This window comes from Antedon mediterranea, chromosome 3 (assembly GCF_964355755.1).
Source record: "Antedon mediterranea chromosome 3, ecAntMedi1.1, whole genome shotgun sequence".
NCBI classification, from domain to species: Eukaryota; Metazoa; Echinodermata; class Crinoidea; order Comatulida; family Antedonidae; genus Antedon; species Antedon mediterranea.
In genome coordinates this window covers 18,988,834-19,007,863 of record NC_092672.1, presented here as the reverse complement: position 1 = coordinate 19,007,863, position 19,030 = coordinate 18,988,834, and the positions used below count along the sequence as shown (strand labels likewise).

The following is a 19,030-nucleotide window of genomic DNA, read 5'->3' as shown; positions in this document are numbered from 1 at the left end:
ACAGGGCCTAAAAACATTTTTCCTAAACTGGTATGTCCAGTAGCGTTGTATAATTATGTGTCTACTGTATATGTAGTAACTCTGATTACTGTGCAAAAATAAATTTAAAAAAAAAAATTTTTGTAATTTCCATTCCTTTCATTTTGTTGGTTTAATATAACTAACCCCTCTAGGAAGTGTACTGTAGAGAATGGTTCTCGGAATGATAATGACCAGCCCTTAAAATTAACGTCGGCATTGCCGACGTAAGGTCGCCAGACGCCGGCAAAAAAAATCGCAGACGTGAGCCTGCAGTATAGGCCTAGCTAGGCCTGATAATTAAATTAATATCTATGCGTCGATCGTAGGGTTAGTAAACATCATTGTCCTCGCCTTTAGAAGCATGGACAATGCAAACAAACAATGTATTGTTCGCTATTTAAAATCCTATCTAAAGCTAGAATAAATGATTTTCATTTTTGTAGAGCTGTCCTACGCATCGGTTATCTTAATTTGGCCGGACGTCCGCCGACGAGACGACATCAGCTCGCGCAGAGAGAGTTTTGGCAGCCTACACTATAAATTATTTAATCCTACCTAGGGTTAGCGTATTATAAAAAACAATGACACCTAGGCTAGGAACAACAAAATATGCAAAATAAATATATATTCCCATGTTAAGATTTAAGATACTGTAGGCCTTTTAAATAATTTTTACATGTGTAAAAAAAATGCCCGACTAGAATTTGGATGGAGGGGGAAAAACATGTGAATCGTGGGAACAGCAGCTAAGAGAGTATTATATTACGTTTCATGTCATGTACACAAAATCCAGGTACACGATCTTAATTAGCCACCCCTCGTACCGAGTTAAAAAAACATGTGAGAGGTTGCGGTAAACAGAGAGTATCGTGTTTTATGCCATGTGACCAAAAAAAACTAGGTCTGTATAATTACGGTCTTCTGTCGGCAGTCTTTTTGAGCGACCGACTGAATGTTCTGATACTATTTTTAGAATGAATTTTTTACGATCTTTTTGTCGAGGTCGTTTCTGGATCGACTGGACGTTTGCTATATTATTTTTATTAGTTAGCCTAAATCATTGTGTTGGATGTGACTCTACATTCGTTTACATCGTGAGAAATTTATATTCGTCGTTGAGTAGGTAAATTGAGTTGTTAATCCCATGACGACGATGAGTTGGTATAGGGCCACCAATAGGTCCAAAAGGACGTGCCCCCTTCTCCAATACAGTAGTTGATCATAAATGTGTGACAATTCGTGGGCTCCTTCATCTCTGTTCATGATTTTTCCATGTTTTCTGACCTATTGGTGGCGCTATACCAACTCATCGTCGTCATGGGATTAACAACGCTAGACGATGAAACGCCAGTTGAGAATGAAACCTGATAGGTTTCGAAACGTACTGTAAGTTCGTTTATACTATTCTTTGGTTGTTCAAAAAGAAATTTCATGTAATACCTATTCCACAACCAGATGAAATTCTTCCAACAAGCTTTTAAGACTGTTTTAAAACTCCTTCAAGTACTGTAGGCTTCAATTTTAAAGACCGCTTACAGGTTAGACCGCGGTATAGCGCTAAGACCGTTTATAGAACACTTATTTATAGCAATCCATCCCAGGTCTTTAATCAAACTTGGTGGGTGCAGCTCGGTATAAGGGTCTGTTTCTGCTGCATAGCGCCCAATAAACTGTTTATTTCCAAATAGATTAAAAATTTTACTGCATTTCTGCTCACTTTTTGCTCCAAAATAACCGTTTAAATCAGTGGCTGGTCGTTGACAGAAGTTGTTAGCATTACCCAAATGTAATTATTTAGATAATTATCTTCAAAATAGTTATCTTTATATGTCAATTTGATGACGTCATCATGGTTAGAAATTGGATTTAAAAGATGGGTCTCGTAATTTCAACTATGCTACACTGTATACAGTATGTGGCACATGCAAGGGAAATCAGAGAGATCCCTTACGAGAGATGGTCTATTATTAGAAGCGTTCCCTTAACAGAGATGTTTGCTTACAATGTGTGGTCGTTTTAGAAAGTTGGTTGCTTACAAGAGGTGGAAAGACTGAAACTAAGTAAAGATTGATGCATTTGCACATGATTTAGACATTTTTGTAAAATATATAACATTTTCTACATTAGGTGGCGATTGTAACCACATAAGCTGGGAGGCAATTTTCGTTAATACATACGGTTGACGGTTTCTACATTAGCTGGTGGTGATTTTTTTTTACTACCTGTAGATAAGCGGTGGATTGTTCTACATTAACGGTTGCTTTGACATTAGCTGGCGTTTTCTACATTAATGGTTGTAACAAGCCCTATGTACAGAATACTATACCAGCATATACTTACTGTAACTTGTTTATTACAAGATTTTTTTTGTGAATAATAAAATTTCACATTAAACCTTCATTTTTAGTTAATGCATCCATCCGGTGCATCGGATTAATACACATATCAGCTTTTACAATTTTATTATAAAACAGAGGTCCCAACTTGAAAATGTGAGATCTCGGTAATTAGAATTTATGAAATCATAGGATACTGTATGTTCAGACTCCCCATGGTTCATTTATAGGCTCTAGAAACTAAAGATCATTTGGATTGATTCATAAAATGGTCATACTGTACACATTTACAAGGTATATTTAAATGTTAGTGAGGTAGGTTTCGCAACGCTACAAAGACGAATATGCCACGCATACTTGTTTTCGTTAGCCAGTAAATGGGAATTATATTTCGCATGGCATTGAAATATTAAGGCCACCGTCCAAAATATAATTTGAATGAAGCGCATTTACAGTATGTGTTGCTTGGCTGCCTAGGCCTAATGTAACATCAAAGCGAGTGAGGACTAAAAAAAAATGCTATTATCAAAATTAACGTGGTATTTTCACGCTGCTGCTTTAGCCCGCTACGTCCCAGGAGGATGACTCATTAAGAAACCGAAAGTAAAGCAGCAGTTATAAATCTAAGGTTGACAGTTTTGCTAAAATGTATACTCAACTGTAATTTATAGGTACCACCAAAAAACGTCTGGGAAAGAGTCTAATGGTTGAATGATAATCCCAAAGCATTTGTGGTATTTATGAGTCCCATGATATTATATAATTCACTGTCAGAGGATACTTCACACTTGAATGAAGTATCTAAGCATGATGAAGTGACCCCCAGACTTGACCTTAGCAATAAAATAAACTAAAGTGTGACTGATATGAAACACAGACTCTGTAACAAAAAAATAATATTTTTTCACATAAAAAAAGAAAAGAAACGTTTAATTACAACTCAAAAACCATTGTCTGACAGACAATTTAAGTATTTTTTGCATTAAATTAAATTTTTTTTAGGTAAAATAACTATTACCGTATATTTCGGTGTATAAGTCGCACTTTTGACACGCAAATTTGACCTCTAAATTAAGGGTGCGTCTTATACACCGAACATAAATGCCTCACCCCACAGATTGTACATCATAGGCCTAGGCCTAGGCTATCGTCACCTCGTTTGCTAGGCGTGAGTAGGCTAGGCCTGGCCCTAGCTACAGTAACTAACTAACGTAACGGCAACCTGCTTCTGCCTAGTTTTCAAGGCATTTTAGCATGATGTTATACTAAATATGATGAAAAGATTTGTTCATTATAGCGATAAAATTTCATTTCTAAACGTTTACGTACGATTGGAATAGTATTTATTTATAGTAATACAGTAGTTATACGCACGATCGCCGTACCCCCAGCGCAAGCCCTTCTTGGCGGCCACATGGTGTACGGTATTCGACTAGTATATTCTCCCAGGTGATTATAGCATGGACCTAGCGTACACACTTCTCGGATACACAGATACTAATCGAATACGATTGTCCGTGAAAACGTGCGCCCTCTCGAAATGATCGAGCGAGGCTAGCCCACACGTACGTGTTACACACACGGTCATGCACTCGATGTTGCGGCTGTTGAGGCTGGGTGCGGCCGAGCCTAGGTAAGAAAAAACCTAAATAAAGGACGCCGTTGCAGATATAACAAAATATATTATTACAATAATATTGATTACAATTTAAAAAAACATTGTTTTGATGAAATATAAGGTGCGTCTTATACACCGACGATATAAAAAATACCGATATTTTACTCTCAGTTTGGGGGTGCGTCTTACTGTATACACAGGTGCGACTTATACACCGAAATATACGGTATGTGACAATAAAATGACACATTCAAACACAAATTTAAAATAAAAAATATTTTTCAGATGGACAATATATCTTTAAAACTGTTATGTCAATAAGCGAGCAGAGTTTTTTGTAATCACTTTTATTTTAGTACAGTAATACTTTCAATAAATCTATAATTAATAATTCCTGATGACTCGTTTTGTAGTTGAATGAATAGTGATATTCGTCAACACAAATACGCTTTACGAATGAAATGTGGATCTGCTCAAAGGTTTCACAAATGTGTGACATCTCCGTTTTTGAAACCATATTTGAAGCAATGCGAAACCTCACTTAACACTTTGACTGCCAGGGCTTTTTAGCGTTAGTAACTGCCATCGCCAGTATTTTTAGCAAAAATTCAAAGATTTTACAAGCTCCTTGAGAGTACGTATGTGATCAGATTTATATGTAAAAAACACTAAAAGAACCACAAACATTTCAGCTTTACATTGGTACCAATCTCGATATTCAAATCAAAATATATCAATCGTAATTGTAAAATAAATTCTACCCACTTTTGGCGTTTTACGCATTTCGCACAACAAAGCCGAGTTATTCGCGATTTCGTGCAGGTCATGCATGAATTACCCCGACCCGCCGCTGCACACAATATGAAAACCAAAAACCCACACTCACAGCGCGGAGAGGCGGCGCGGCGGCGATTTATCCACACACAAACAGCGTGGAGTAAAACACTACTTCCAAAAACGTAAACACGGCACAGCTAGGCCTAGCCTAGGCCTAAACAAATCGCCAGCTTCATATACTTGTATTATATTTTATAAATCTTATTTCATAATATCGCAAAATAAAGAATCCACACCAGGTCTAGTCAGCACGGCCTAGTTCATTTATTTAGGCCTACAACTTTATACTGTATATATTATTATTCCGTAGCCTAGGCCTAGTACTACTAGGCCTAGGCATAGCCTAACGGGCTAGTCTGCCTAGGCCTAGCCTACGGGCTAGGCCTAGGCAGACTTTTGTTGACTCCGAGCTTAGAAGGTAAATTTCCCATGCCAACCATAAATAAAAGGTTCTTTCAGTGAAAATAATCTTTCTGTGATACTGTACTAGCAAACTACTGATGGATGGAATATAAGACTGACCAGAATAAATGAAAAAAATACTTCATTTCTTTTTCACAACATGTTATGTTGTTTATTGATAATTCAGATAATGCAATATTTTCCTATTTAAACTCAGCACCCTCCTAGGCCTAACTCTACATATTACATCTGCATTCATAGATATACTGAATACTATTAGTTACACCCTCCTTGTTTACGGAATACGGGAAATATCTACATTCTGGTTCCATATTCCATGAGGTCGAACCCATAAGCCCTAAAGCTTGGTTCCCACTAGGACGTAACGCAACGCAAAGTGATTTGTCCAATCTCAAGCGATGAATTACTCGAACAAACGCGTGTGACTGGTCAACTCTCTTACGTTGCGTACTAGTGGGAACCGAGCTTTAGCGTACACATATAAGCAATTGGACCATATTCGGTGGTTGAAATCACAACTAAGCATGCGCTCAACGATAAAAATACAATACATAAACAACGCGCGCATAGAAACATCGAACAGGTAATACGGGATATATTACCCTTCTGATCCGCTTGACTAAGTAAATGGGCGTAATACGGAATTATATCTCATACATATTGACCAATCAGATTACAGAATTCATGTACACTAAGAGGTAATATTAGTTGCACCCTGCTTGTTCACGGAATATGGGAAATATCTACAATCTGGTTCCATATTCCATGAGGCCGAAGACCGAATGGAATATGGAATCAGAACGTAGATATTTCCCGTATTCCGTAAGAACAAGCAGGGTGCAACGATTTTATCTCTTAGGCCCTGTTCAGACCCATGGCGTTAGACCGTTTTAGCGTACGACGCTAAAAGAATGTGTGTCTGAACAGTTGGGGATTAGCGTACAACGCGTTGTACAACGGTTGTAGCGTTGTAGTGGAAAACGGTTGATAGTACCGTTTTAGCGTACGACGCTACTGTAAGTCAACGTTGTATCCAATCAGAACGTTTCCTGTTATGACGCGAAACAAGGTTTGACCTAGGCTGACATCTTGTATCGTCAATGTGCGAGATGGATTTCAATAACAAAAAGGCCAGAATAAATAAGGCCTAACTACACTACAAATACAACTGTTACAAAGGCTACAAACTATTATCAACTGATTACCATTATATTTTCTAACAAATGACATAAATACATGCACCTTGTATTTAAACAAAGGGACTACGATCCCATCCGCTTTTAGGCCTAGCTAGGCCTAACTAGGCCTAGAGCCATTCACGCATTTCATTCAAGCTAAAAACTAGCCTGGGACATCAAGTCACTCATTCATACAAGGCAGACTAGACTGGACAAGTTTAATGCTGAAAACCCCCTAACTCCTAAAAAAATCAGTAAACAAACAAGGGGAGCTGTTTCCCTTTTATTAGCAAGTTAAGGGTTATTTTCAACCGACTGGACCAAAGAATATATAATCTTTGACTGGACTGGATAGACTAATCACAATCATTTTTTTCTTCATCATTACGAGGCCTGCTTTATTTTCGTAACACAAGAGCCTGGGGAAAATGTTTTTTACTACAAAATAAAAACAATAGAAACAGAAATTTGGCTTTACTATATTTTTCTTAAATAAATGCTGAGGTATGTTTTATTTACGGCAAATTTTGTCATAATTGTAGGGCTGAGATCTAGGCCTGTATACAGTGGAAATAATGATGAAAACACGTGTGTAAGAGCACATGAATATGCAACTAGAAACAACCTGAATGACGTACTTCCGTTGTAACGATAATCGTACGCTATGGGTCTGAACACCTCGTTTTTTTCTCTGCGGTTTGTAACGTGACCTTGCTAGTAACGTTGTACGCTAAAACGGTCTAACGCCATGGGTCTGAACAGGGCCTTAGTGTACACAACCAATTTTGACCAAGAGACGTGTTCATATTCGATGGTTGAAATCACAACTACGCATGCGCTCAACGATAAAAATACAATACATAAATAACGCGCGCATAAAAACATCAAACAGGTAATACGGGATATATTACCCTTCTGATCCGCTTGACTAAGTAAATGGGCGTAATGCGGAATTATATCTCATACATATTGACCAATCAGATTACAGATTTCATGTACACTAAGAGATAATCGGGTATATCCCACCTCCCACTTATTTTTTACATCCGATTTTATGAACCATAGTCTAATCTACAGTCTCTCAAAAAGTAAAATTGAGTGGGAATTACACCAAACGATACGGTATAATCTATGTATAAAATCTATAATAATAATTATAATAGTAACATAAAAAGAACAGTATAATTAACAATTTACAAAAGAACAGAATTAAATTTTTGATGTGGTCACCAGAAACCAAGAACGTCACAAAAAAATATGAACATTTCATAAAATTATATAATAAATATTGAAAAATGAATATGGAAACACAGCAAGAGCTAACCTGACTACATGAGACTGGCTAATGTTTTTTTTTTTTTTTTTTTTTTACTTTTTTTTTAAATTTTCAATATATTTTATGATCTACAATTTACTTACCTTATATTCTACTGTATTTTATCAATTTCTAATATTGATTTATATTTTTTCAAGGGAGAATTTATTTGATCAAACACGTTACACCCAAACAATTAAACACCTATAAGAATTAATTACACCTTATACACTGAATCAGTAATATTTTCTTAGCGAGTGGTAGTTGGTGAAGCATGCACCTTTGTGAAGGGGTATGTTGCATGATCCACAGATATATCTTGTCTCACTTCTTAGACCCTTCTTTTTACAAACTCTGCATACTCGTGTGTGATAAAGCTTATTTCCATTTCCAACTATCAGTTTAAGCGAGTGGTTACGCATAATACCATCTAGTCGTGTTGCAGGGTCATTTGTAGGCGTTCGTGGAGTTATCACCGCTGCATCTTCATCTACAGGTACAATATTTCCTTCTTCGTCTTCCATTTTAATCATGGACCTAATGACACTTGTAATGAAATCGGATAGTGATTTGCATTGAGGACTTTGAAGTTTGCATTTGTACAAAACATATGCGTTGTACATTGCGATTTGCAAAATATAAAAAAAAAACTTCTTCGTCCACTTGACCGACTTTCTGGTAAATGGATAATATCCAATGCACTGGTCTAGCTTATCAACACCATTCATATATGTGTTGTAAAGTGTAATGCAGGTTGGCTTCATCTTGGCTATTCGACCCCCCGGTACCCCTCTTTGCTTCACATTTACCTCCACCATACCATTTTCTCCTATTGTCGTGATAGCCTTCACAACACGTTTATCACGCCAGGCAACACACAACACGTTCTCTTTGTGCAAAGCAATTACATCGCCCACTTGCATATTGCTTGTACTGGCGTTGTGCACAGCAGGTGGCTCACCCCTATTCTTTCTAAGTGTGCCGCACACATGGGTTCCCAATTCTAAAAGTCTCTTTGATAATCTTACGGAGTTGTAGAGGTTGTCCATAAACAGATGATACCCCTTATTTGTTAGGTTACCAAGCAAAGTAAGAATGGTTTCCTCGAGAGAAGCGGCAACTCCACAATAAGTCTTAAGCTGCCAGCAGTAGCTTGTGGCTGAATCCGTTAAGACATATGACTTAATTCCGTATTTGATCGGTTTCTCTTTATTGTAAACCTTAAAACCTAATCGGCCCCGCCACGACAACATCCCTTCGTCTATTGATATATTTTGGCCAGGAGTGTATAGCTCTCGAAATTTGGTCAGCATGTGGTCCAAGATAGGCCTGACTTTATAAAGCCTGTCTGTGCAATCTGCTGGGCGTTGACTGTTATCGTTAAAGTGGAAATATGAAAGAATAATTTCAAAGCGATTTCTCGACATTACCTTACTGAACATTGGGGTTAAAATGAGTTCGTCAGTGGACCAATATTGCTGGAGCTCTGGTTTTGTAATGATGCCAGTTAGGAACATAAGTCCAAGAAACTTCCTTATATCTTGGACAGTAACTGGTTTCCATGCCTTGGAGCGTGAATGTTCCTTCTGTGCATTAAGGCGTTGTTGTTGTTCGATGCTTTGATCAGCGTACAGATTGGTCTGATCTACAAGTTTCAGGACAAATTCATCTGTCAAGAAAAGTTCAAAAAATTTGATTGGCTCATCCCTTTCTATATTGACAGAATCCGTTGGCCCTGGTACAGAAGTGAACGGGATATATAATGGTTGCCAGTTGTTAGCTTCCCAATCACCATCTTGATGTTGATTCCCAATCACATCTTGTCCACCCATGGCACCACGTCCTCCTCGCCCACCGCGTCCTCCTCGCCCACCGCGTCCTCCTCGCCCACCGCGTCCTCCTCGCCCACCGCGTCAATATCCTCTTCATCTACCTATTGAGAATATAAGTACCAAACTCAATAAATATTATGTGTGTAAAATACAAATTCATTTTATTTTATTCATAGCAAAATGTACATCATGATTCATAATTTATTCACATTTTTTTTGTAATTATTTGAAATTGTTTGTATGTAAATAAATATTTAATAAATAAAAGTACTTACTGTACATCATATTCTAATGTACACCATATTCTAATGTACACCATGATTCCCTCACACATGATCACGCATTGTGAATAATAAAAATTAAAAAATATTTTAGTAAAAATAAAACAAATGAAACATATTATGTCTACAATTCAGGAGCGGATCCAGGATTTTTTGAATGGGGCAGCGCTAACATGTAACATTCATAGTCTCTCAAAAATAGGTACCAAATAATAATTCATAATTTTATTTTAGCTGTCAAAAGCGAGGATTGCATGAGTCAAGAACTATCACCTAGATCCGACAATTGCATTATGTTATATTACTAATGTTACATTACTATATGTTATATAAAATATGTACTTACATTTTATTCCAATGCACATCATCATTCCATCTCACAATAATAACAAATAAAAAATTGTTATAGAAAAGAATAACACAAAAACAACATATTATTATTGTACTTTTTGTTATTATTATTGTACTCATTTGTTATTATTATTGTACTCATTTGTTATTATTATTGTACTCATTTGTTATTATTATTGTACTCATTTGTTATTATTATTGTACTTTTTGTTATTATTATTATAATTTTTGTTATTATTATTATTATAATTTTTGTTATTATTATTATACTTTTTGTTATTACTGTATTTTAACTTTTTGATTTTGTGTAATATTAATTTTAATACGAAAAATACATAAGTAATATTATTATTATTATTATTATTATAGAAAAATACTTTTTTGTGTAAATAAATACTCTACTTACATCATATTCTATTTCCAAACTACCTCCTTCATTTACATCTTTTTCTTCTTGTTCAACAACAACACCGCCACTGTCCGAATCATCGTTTTCTGCTGTACCACGATCCTCCTGTTGAGAATACATTTTAATATGTGTGTAAGATAGGCTACCCTACGTACTAGTGGGATGACTAACACATTGCATATTCCAATGTACATCATTCTTATCTCATTCAATTTTAGGCAAATTGCCAAGGATAACCATAATTGAACTCAATCACTGTCCTTCTCTCAAAGGTGGCTCTCCAGTTCACAGAACAAACATATACACAAGATGCTCTACAAAAACTTATTACAAGTATTTGGGAGTGGAGTTGCAATTAATAGTTATGAGAAAAAATCCTGACTTGAACCCAGGACCCTTAGATTGATAGTCAAGCATCATAACCACCAAGCCACAACTCCACTCCAATTTCCTCTTGTATGCATTGTGAATAAAAAATAAAATTATCTTTATTGAGTAAGGAATAAAAAAAAGAAACATATTACTTTATGTCTACACTTTATAAATTTGTGGTACAAACAAAAACGGTTGAGTTTACCAACATTTTGATAAATATACTTTGATTGTAAACACAAAAGTAATTTTGTGTAAATAAATACTCTACACTTACATCATATTCCATTTCCAAACTACCTCCTTCATTTACATCTTCTTCTTGTTCAACAACAACAACAACACCGCCACTGTCCGAATCATCATTTTCTGCTGTACCACGATCCTCCTGTTGAGAATATATTTTAATATGTGTGTAAGATAGGCTACCCTACGTACTAGTAGGATGACTAACAAATTGCATATTCCAATGTACATCATTCTTATCTCATTCAATTTTAGGCAAATTGCCAAGGATAACCATAATTGAACTCAATCACTGTCCTTCTCTCAAAGGTGGCTCTCCAGTTCACAGAACAAACGTATACACAAGATGCTCTACAAAAACTTATTACAAGTATTTGGGAGTGGAGTTGCAATTAATAGTTATGAGAAAAAATCCTGACTTGAACCCAGGACCCTTAGATTGATAGTCAAGCATCATAACCACCAAGCCACAACTCCACTCCAATTTCCTCTTGTATGCATTGTGAATAAAAAATAAAATTATCTTTATTTAGTAAGGAATAAAAAAAAGAAACATATTACTTTATGTCTACACTTTATAAATTTGTGGTACAAACAAAAACGGTTGAGTTTACCAACATTTTGATAAATATACTTTGATTGTAAACACAAAAGTAATTTTGTGTAAATAAATACTCTACTTACATCATATTCCATTTCCAAACTACCTCCTTCATTTACATCTTCTTCTTGTTCAACAACAACAACACCGCCACTGTCCGAATCATCATTTTCTGCTGTACCACGATCCTCCTGTTGAGAATATATTTTAATATGTGTGTAAGATAGGCTACCCTACGTACTAGTAGGATGACTAACAAATTGCATATTCCAATGTACAGTACATCATTCTTATCTCATTCAATTTTAGGCAAATTGCCAAGGATAACCATAATTGAACTCAATCACTGTCCTTCTCTCAAAGGTGGCTCTCCAGTTCACAGAACAAACATATACACAAGATGCTCTACAAAAACAAAGACTTATTACAAGTCTTTGGGAGTGGAGTTGCAATTAATAGTCATGAGAAAAAATCCTGACTTGAACCCAGGACCCTTAGATTGATAGTCAAGCATCATAACCACCAAGCCACAACTCCACTCCAATTTCCTCTTCTATGCATTGTGAATAAAAAATAAAATTATCTTTATTTAGTAAGGAATAAAAAAAATAAACATATTACTTTATGTCTACACTTTATAAATTTGTGGTACAAACAAAAACGGCTGAGTTTACCAACATTTTGATAAATATACTTTGATTGTAAACACAAAAGTAATTTTGTGTAAATAAATACTCTACTTACATCATATTCCATTTCCAAACTACCTCCTTCATTTACATCTTCTTCAACAAAACCATCACCAATGTCACCGTTTTCTGCTATATCATAATGCTGCTGTTGAGAATATATTTAAATATGTAAATAGTACACAAAAAAAACCAACATATTATATTAATTAGCGTGTATGTTATTTTTCCTAGTATAGTAGGCTAACATTGTTTGGGTTTGACATACAGTGTATTATACATGTCATTTCTCAACTATCAACTGAACCTAACCTACCATTAGCTTGTTGCGAAGATCGCCATTCGTATTAGATGGCTATGATGTAATGACATTTACCATACAAGTAGAAGATATATATACATGGTATATGGTATGTGGTACCGTATTTCTAGCTAGGACGTATATGTACTTACAGTACAAGAGGATACTACTTTACTTACATCATGTTCCATTTCAAAGCTACCTCCTCCATAATTTACATTTTCTTCCATATTATCAATATCATCTCCACTATCCAAGTCATCATTTTCTGAGGTACCATGATCTTCCTGTTGAGAATATATATTTTTTTATTCGTCTACCTACCCTAGGTAGCTAACCAAGGTCTAATAGAGACTAGGACGACAATACTTGGCCAAGAGCTACCGGTAGGAAGGCCTGCTAGTCCACTAAAGCAGAGAGACTAACAAGTACACTTATTAGAATGCCTACTATAGTATAGCTATAGGCTATGTCGGAGTGTGTATAGCCTAGTAGTAGGCCTAGGCATACCTACTATTAGTATTACTAAACCACAGGCTGGTATCCCTAGGGCCTAGGCCTATATAGGCTACATTTAGTATTCTAGGCCTAGCCTATCTGTATCTCTCTCTGTCCTATGCTAGCTAGGGCCAGGCCTAGCCTAGTATCTTGGGCCATCGACAACTAGCTAGAGGCCTCTAGGCTCCTACTAGGCCTAGTTGACGATGGCCCAAGAAGTAAGTTTCTACAGGCCTAAAAAGGGTATTATTAGTAGTAGGCCTAGGCCTATACTACTAGGCCTAGCTAGGCTATAGGCTTCTTAGGCCTAGCCTAGCCGACCTAGCCTAGGCCTACCTAGGCTAATCCGTCCTAGCCTAGCTAGCCCTAGCTAGCTAGGCCTATAGAATAGCCTAGGCTAGTAGCCTAATATAGGCCTAGGCCTAGGCCTAGTAGGCCTAGCTAGTAGGCCACCCTAAAGGCCTAGCCTACAGTTTATATATTTTATAAGTGTTATATATGCATGTTGTAACGACGCCTTTGGCGTGCCATAATTGTTCTCTCTCTTCTGAATAAATGTTTAGTTGTACACGCTGTGTTTAGAGCCCTTACTTTACATTATAATTTACTATATACAACATAAATTTTGGCGACGAAGATGAGCATGGCAGTTATAATAGGAAAGGTGGAAGAATTTGATTCATCTTTAGAAGCTTGGGATTCGTATACCGAACGGTTAGATCAATATTTTGTAGCCAACAAGGTCGATGATGATCGGAAGGTACCGGCATTGCTTGCACTCATCGGACCGAAAACGTACACGCTACTAAAGAATTTGTGTTCACCGGAGAAACCAGCGACACTGTCTTACGCAGATTTAATTACAAAGCTCACGACACATCTTTGCCCAAAGCCATCGGAAATCGCTGAACGATTTCGGTTCTACAAAAGAGAACAGCATAGCGGGGAAAGCATTGCTTCATACATTGCTGAACTACGAAGGTTAGCCATTCATTGCAATTTCGGAAACACTTTGACCTCGACACTGCGAGACATTTTCGTCTGCGGGTTGCGTCAAGAGAACATTCAGAAACGTTTACTGGCGGTTCATGACCTTAAATTAGATGATGCAATTAAAACCGCTGTAGCTATGGAAACAGCAAGTCGTGATGCTACAGAATTTCAGAAAACAAGGACACCAAATACTACAGGTGAGAGCAATGTAAATAAGTTTACTACAAAAAATTACCAATCTAAAAGACACCAAGGTCATAAACAAAGTAAAGCATCTACACACTGTTACAGATGTGGTAATACAGGCCATAAAGCTGATCACTGCAGGCACATACATACTGTTTGCAATTACTGTTCCAAGGAAGGACATCTAGAAAAAGTATGCATGAAGAAAAAGAAAGACAATAATGTGTCAAAGCCTAACACTGGTAACCTTAAAAAGAATGTACAGTATGTACAGGGAGAGGAAGTCAACTATGAACCTATGCTATATGCAAATCATAAGTCAAAAGTGGAGCCAATTATAGTGGTTGCATCTATAAATGGAAAGAAAATCCCTATGGAATTGGACACTGGATCATCAGTATCACTGATTCCAGAGTTGACCTACAAGAAAGCATTCCAGTCGTTACCATTACAGAAAACTACAATTAGGTTGAAAACATATTCTGGTGAGACTATTGTACCAATAGGCATGCTAAATACTAAAGTGTGTCTTAACAATCATGAAGAAATTGCAGAGTTATTGGTCGTTCCATTGAACGGACCAGCCTTATTCGGACGTGATTGGCTAAAGAAGTTTAAATTAGATTGGCATGAAATAAAAGCCATTGATGAGGCAAAAGCAACAACTAAAGGTCTGGATGAAATTTTAGAAAAACATAAAGCTGTTTTTAAAGATGAATTGGGGAAACTGGAGAATATTAAAGCTAGTATCTACATAACTGAAAACAGCAAACCACAGTTCCACAAGCCAAGAAATGTCCCATATTCAATGAGGGACAAGGTCGAAAAAGAGCTTGGACGACTACAAAATCAAGAGATTATTAGCCCTGTGAAATACAGCGAATGGGCAGCTCCCATTGTACCTGTACAGAAGAAGTCAGGGCAAGTTAGAATCTGTGGTGACTTTAAAGTTACAATTAATCCTGTGATGAAAGTAGAACAGTACCCATTACCTAAAATAGAAGATATCTTTGCATCTCTAGCAGGAGGTCAGAAATTTACAAAAATTGACCTTAAACAAGCATATTTACAGATGGAAGTGGAAGACACTTCAAAGGAACTGTTAACTATTAATACGCATAAAGGGTTATTTAGATATAACCGACTTCCATTTGGTGTAGCCTCAGCTCCTGCAATCTGGCAAAGAGCGATGGACCAGGTACTGCAAAATGTACCCTTTACATCTTGCATATTGGATGATATGATCATCAGCGGAAAAACAACTGAGGAACACTTAAAAAACTTGGACACAGTTTTAGAGAGATTAGAGAAATACAACTTAAGAGTAAATCGTGAGAAATGTGAGTTTTTCAAAGAGGACATCACATACTGTGGTCATGTGATAACTGAAAAAGGGTTACAGAAATCCCCTGACAAGATACATGCAGTTATCAATGCGCCAAAACCTGACAACAAACAGCAAATGCGATCATTCTTGGGTTTAATAAATTACTATCGTAGGTTTTTGCCAAACTTATCGTCCATAGTCGCACCCCTGAATGAACTCTTACAAAATGAAAAAACTTGGAAATGGACAAATTCATGTGATGAAGCTTTTAAAGCGGTCAAAGAACTTATAACTTCAGACCAAGTTCTATGCCACTATAATCCTGAACTAACAGTTAAACTAGCCTGTGATGCATCGCCATACGGCCTTGGTAGCGTTCTTTCACATATTATGCCAGACGGAAAGGAAAGACCAATTGCATTTGCTTCTCGCTCCTTAACAAAAGCTGAAAAGGGCTATGCCCAAATAGATAAGGAAGCATTAGGACTTTATTGGGGAATACAAAAGTTTCATACTTACCTGCATGGCCGACATTTTACTTTGGTGACAGATCATAAGCCGCTAGTAAGCATCTTGCATCCACAAAAGTCAATTCCAGCAATGACTGCTGCAAGACTACAAAGATATGCCCTTTACCTATCTGGACATACATATGATATCGAATATCGCAACACGCACGCTCATGGGAATGCTGATGGATTGAGTAGATTGCCTATACCTACAGATGTGATTGATTACGTCGATGAGGCATCTACATTCTACACCTCCCAGATTGAAAGGTTGCCGATATCAAGTACAGAAATACGGAAAGAAACACAGAAAGATCAGATTCTGTCACACGTATTAGATACTGTTTTAAAAGGGACTAACAAACTTCCTGACCAAGAAGCGTACACACCCTACAAGCGCCGTCTTACAGAACTTACTTGCCATCAAGGGTGTTTAATGTGGGGAAATCGAGTACTAATTCCAGATAGACTTCGTGCTGCTATTCTTAATGAAATACATGATGGACACATTGGGATTGTTAAGATGAAAAACTTAGCTCGCTCTTACATCTGGTGGCCTAACATTGATTGCGAAATTGAACAAGTTTGTAAATCTTGTATCGGTTGCCAGCAAACAAGCAAAATGCCAAAATCCGCACCAGTACACCCTTGGGAGTGGCCATCTGCCCCATGGGATCGCTTACATATAGATTTTGCAGGGCCATTCATGAACTCTATGTTTTTAATTGTTGTTGACGCCCATAGCAAATGGCCAGAAGTTTATCCAATGAGATCTACTACAGCACAACTGACTATTGAGAAATTGCGAATTATGTTTAGCCAATATGGTATTCCCAGACAAATTGTATCGGACAACGGTCCTCAATTTAAGTCGGAGGAATTTACAGATTTCATGAAAGCAAATGGTATTCGACATACCACATCATCCCCATATCACCCCAGAACAAATGGCCTAGCAGAGAGATTTGTGCAAACGTTTAAATTGGCCATTAAGCAAGCAAGAGGAAACAGTTGTTGTTCATTACAGCAACATCTGAGTACATTTCTGTTTAAGTACAGAACAACTCCTCATACACTTACCAAGGAAACACCTGCAAAATTACTCTACGGACGCAATCTACGAACGCGTTTGGATCTTTTGAAACCGGATCTAACAGCTACTGTCTTGAAAGGTCAAGATCGTATGAAGTTTGCAAAACATTGTGGAACCAGTATCCGAGAGTTTCAACCCGGACAATCAGTAATGGTCCGTGATTATCGTAACACAAACCAGAAATGGATACCAGCTCAAATACAAGGAAAAACTGGTCCACTATCTTACACAGTTGACACAGGACTTGGAACAGTATGGAGGCGTCATGCTGATCAACTACACCCAACTATGGTGAATGTCACTCCTACAGAAATATTCACCCAGGATGACCATGTTCCAGAAATACTAAATCCAACAGACGCTCCACAATCAGATAACCTTACTCGAAATGTTAACGCCGACACACCTGTTACAACTGGCAGCGCATCTCTTACACAAGAAACTGCACCCATACGTCGATATCCAAAAAGAAATAATATTCGCCCACCAAAGAGACTAGACTTGTAAATAGACATGAAACAAGAAGTTGATTTTAGTTGAACTTTATTATTCATTATTGCATTGAAAGATATTATACAGAAAACTTTGATTGAAACATTATAATTACGAATGATTACAGAACAGTACAGAACTCTAGAATCTAGTCTTTACTATTCTTAAAATGGTAGGGAGGATGTGTTATATATGCATGTTGTAACGACGCCTTTGGCGTGCCATAATTGTTCTCTCTCTTCTGAATAAATGTTTAGTTGTACACGCTGTGTTTAGAGCCCTTACTTTACATTATAATTTACTATATACAACAATAAGGTGTGTTTACTTACATCATCTGAAACTAGGATGTCATTTTCAGAGTCAGAATCAGCAAAATACTCTGCAAATGCTTCGTCCGCACTCATACGACGCGCCATGGTTATATAATACGCTGTATATAATAGCTCAGTATAGTGATCGGCTTGCGGCTGTATCTTCCCGCCGCTTCTTGCCGCCGACCAACCAAACAAATCGTCGTTAGGATCGTTACAGTGTATCCATTTTTATCGTCAGGTACTTTCAAATAGTAAAATATTTGTGGTCCAGACCGAATATAGTGTTCAAATTTGTAATATAAACCAATAATTAACCAATATATCGGATTCATTAAAAAAACATCAAAAACGAAGATCTTCGTGTTTGGCAGTCAAGCGTTGTATTTCTAAAAACGAAGATCTTCGTGTTTGGCAGTCAAAGTGTTAACAGTATGCAATGAAAGACGTACATGAGGGTTAGCCTCACCACACAGTGCATCGTAACTGAAGAATTGTGGGGATTTTTATTTTCGTGGAACATTCACTTTATAGTAGAAGACCCCTGATTATGATGTAATAAAAAAGGCAATCAAATAAATGAAATTATATCATCTTGAACAAAAATACGTCTGAAGTATCATTATTTTATTAAAAATACCAATGTTTTGATTGTAAAATGTTTAAATTCCGGCCTAGAAATAAGTGTATCTTATAAATTATATACTGTATTACGACAAAGAATAATGTTTTGTTATTATTTGGGTGTGTTTTATACACAGGTGCGACTTGTACACTGAAATACACCATACAGTAATATTCTTATACT

General features: G+C 36.8%; 2 protein-coding genes and 1 long non-coding RNA gene across 4 annotated transcripts in view; 1 reads left to right on the top strand and 2 right to left on the bottom strand.

The window, feature by feature from the left end:
- The window catches only part of LOC140045005 (SH2B adapter protein 2-like), a 44,328-nt gene that overhangs the window by 11,179 nt on the left and 14,119 nt on the right, over positions 1-19,030 (top strand). The window lies entirely within an intron of this gene.
- Positions 7,965-9,560, bottom strand: LOC140043277 (piggyBac transposable element-derived protein 4-like). The gene has a single exon (XM_072087778.1). It carries the CDS (start codon positions 9,558-9,560, stop codon positions 7,965-7,967), a length of 1,596 nt encoding a protein of 531 aa, XP_071943879.1.
- On the bottom strand, positions 10,200-11,280 carry LOC140045580 (uncharacterized). Its single transcript, XR_011844598.1, has 3 exons — positions 11,251-11,280; positions 10,599-10,706; positions 10,200-10,217 (listed from the first exon to the last, which is right to left on the bottom strand). It is a non-coding gene; the product is annotated as an uncharacterized lncRNA (long non-coding RNA).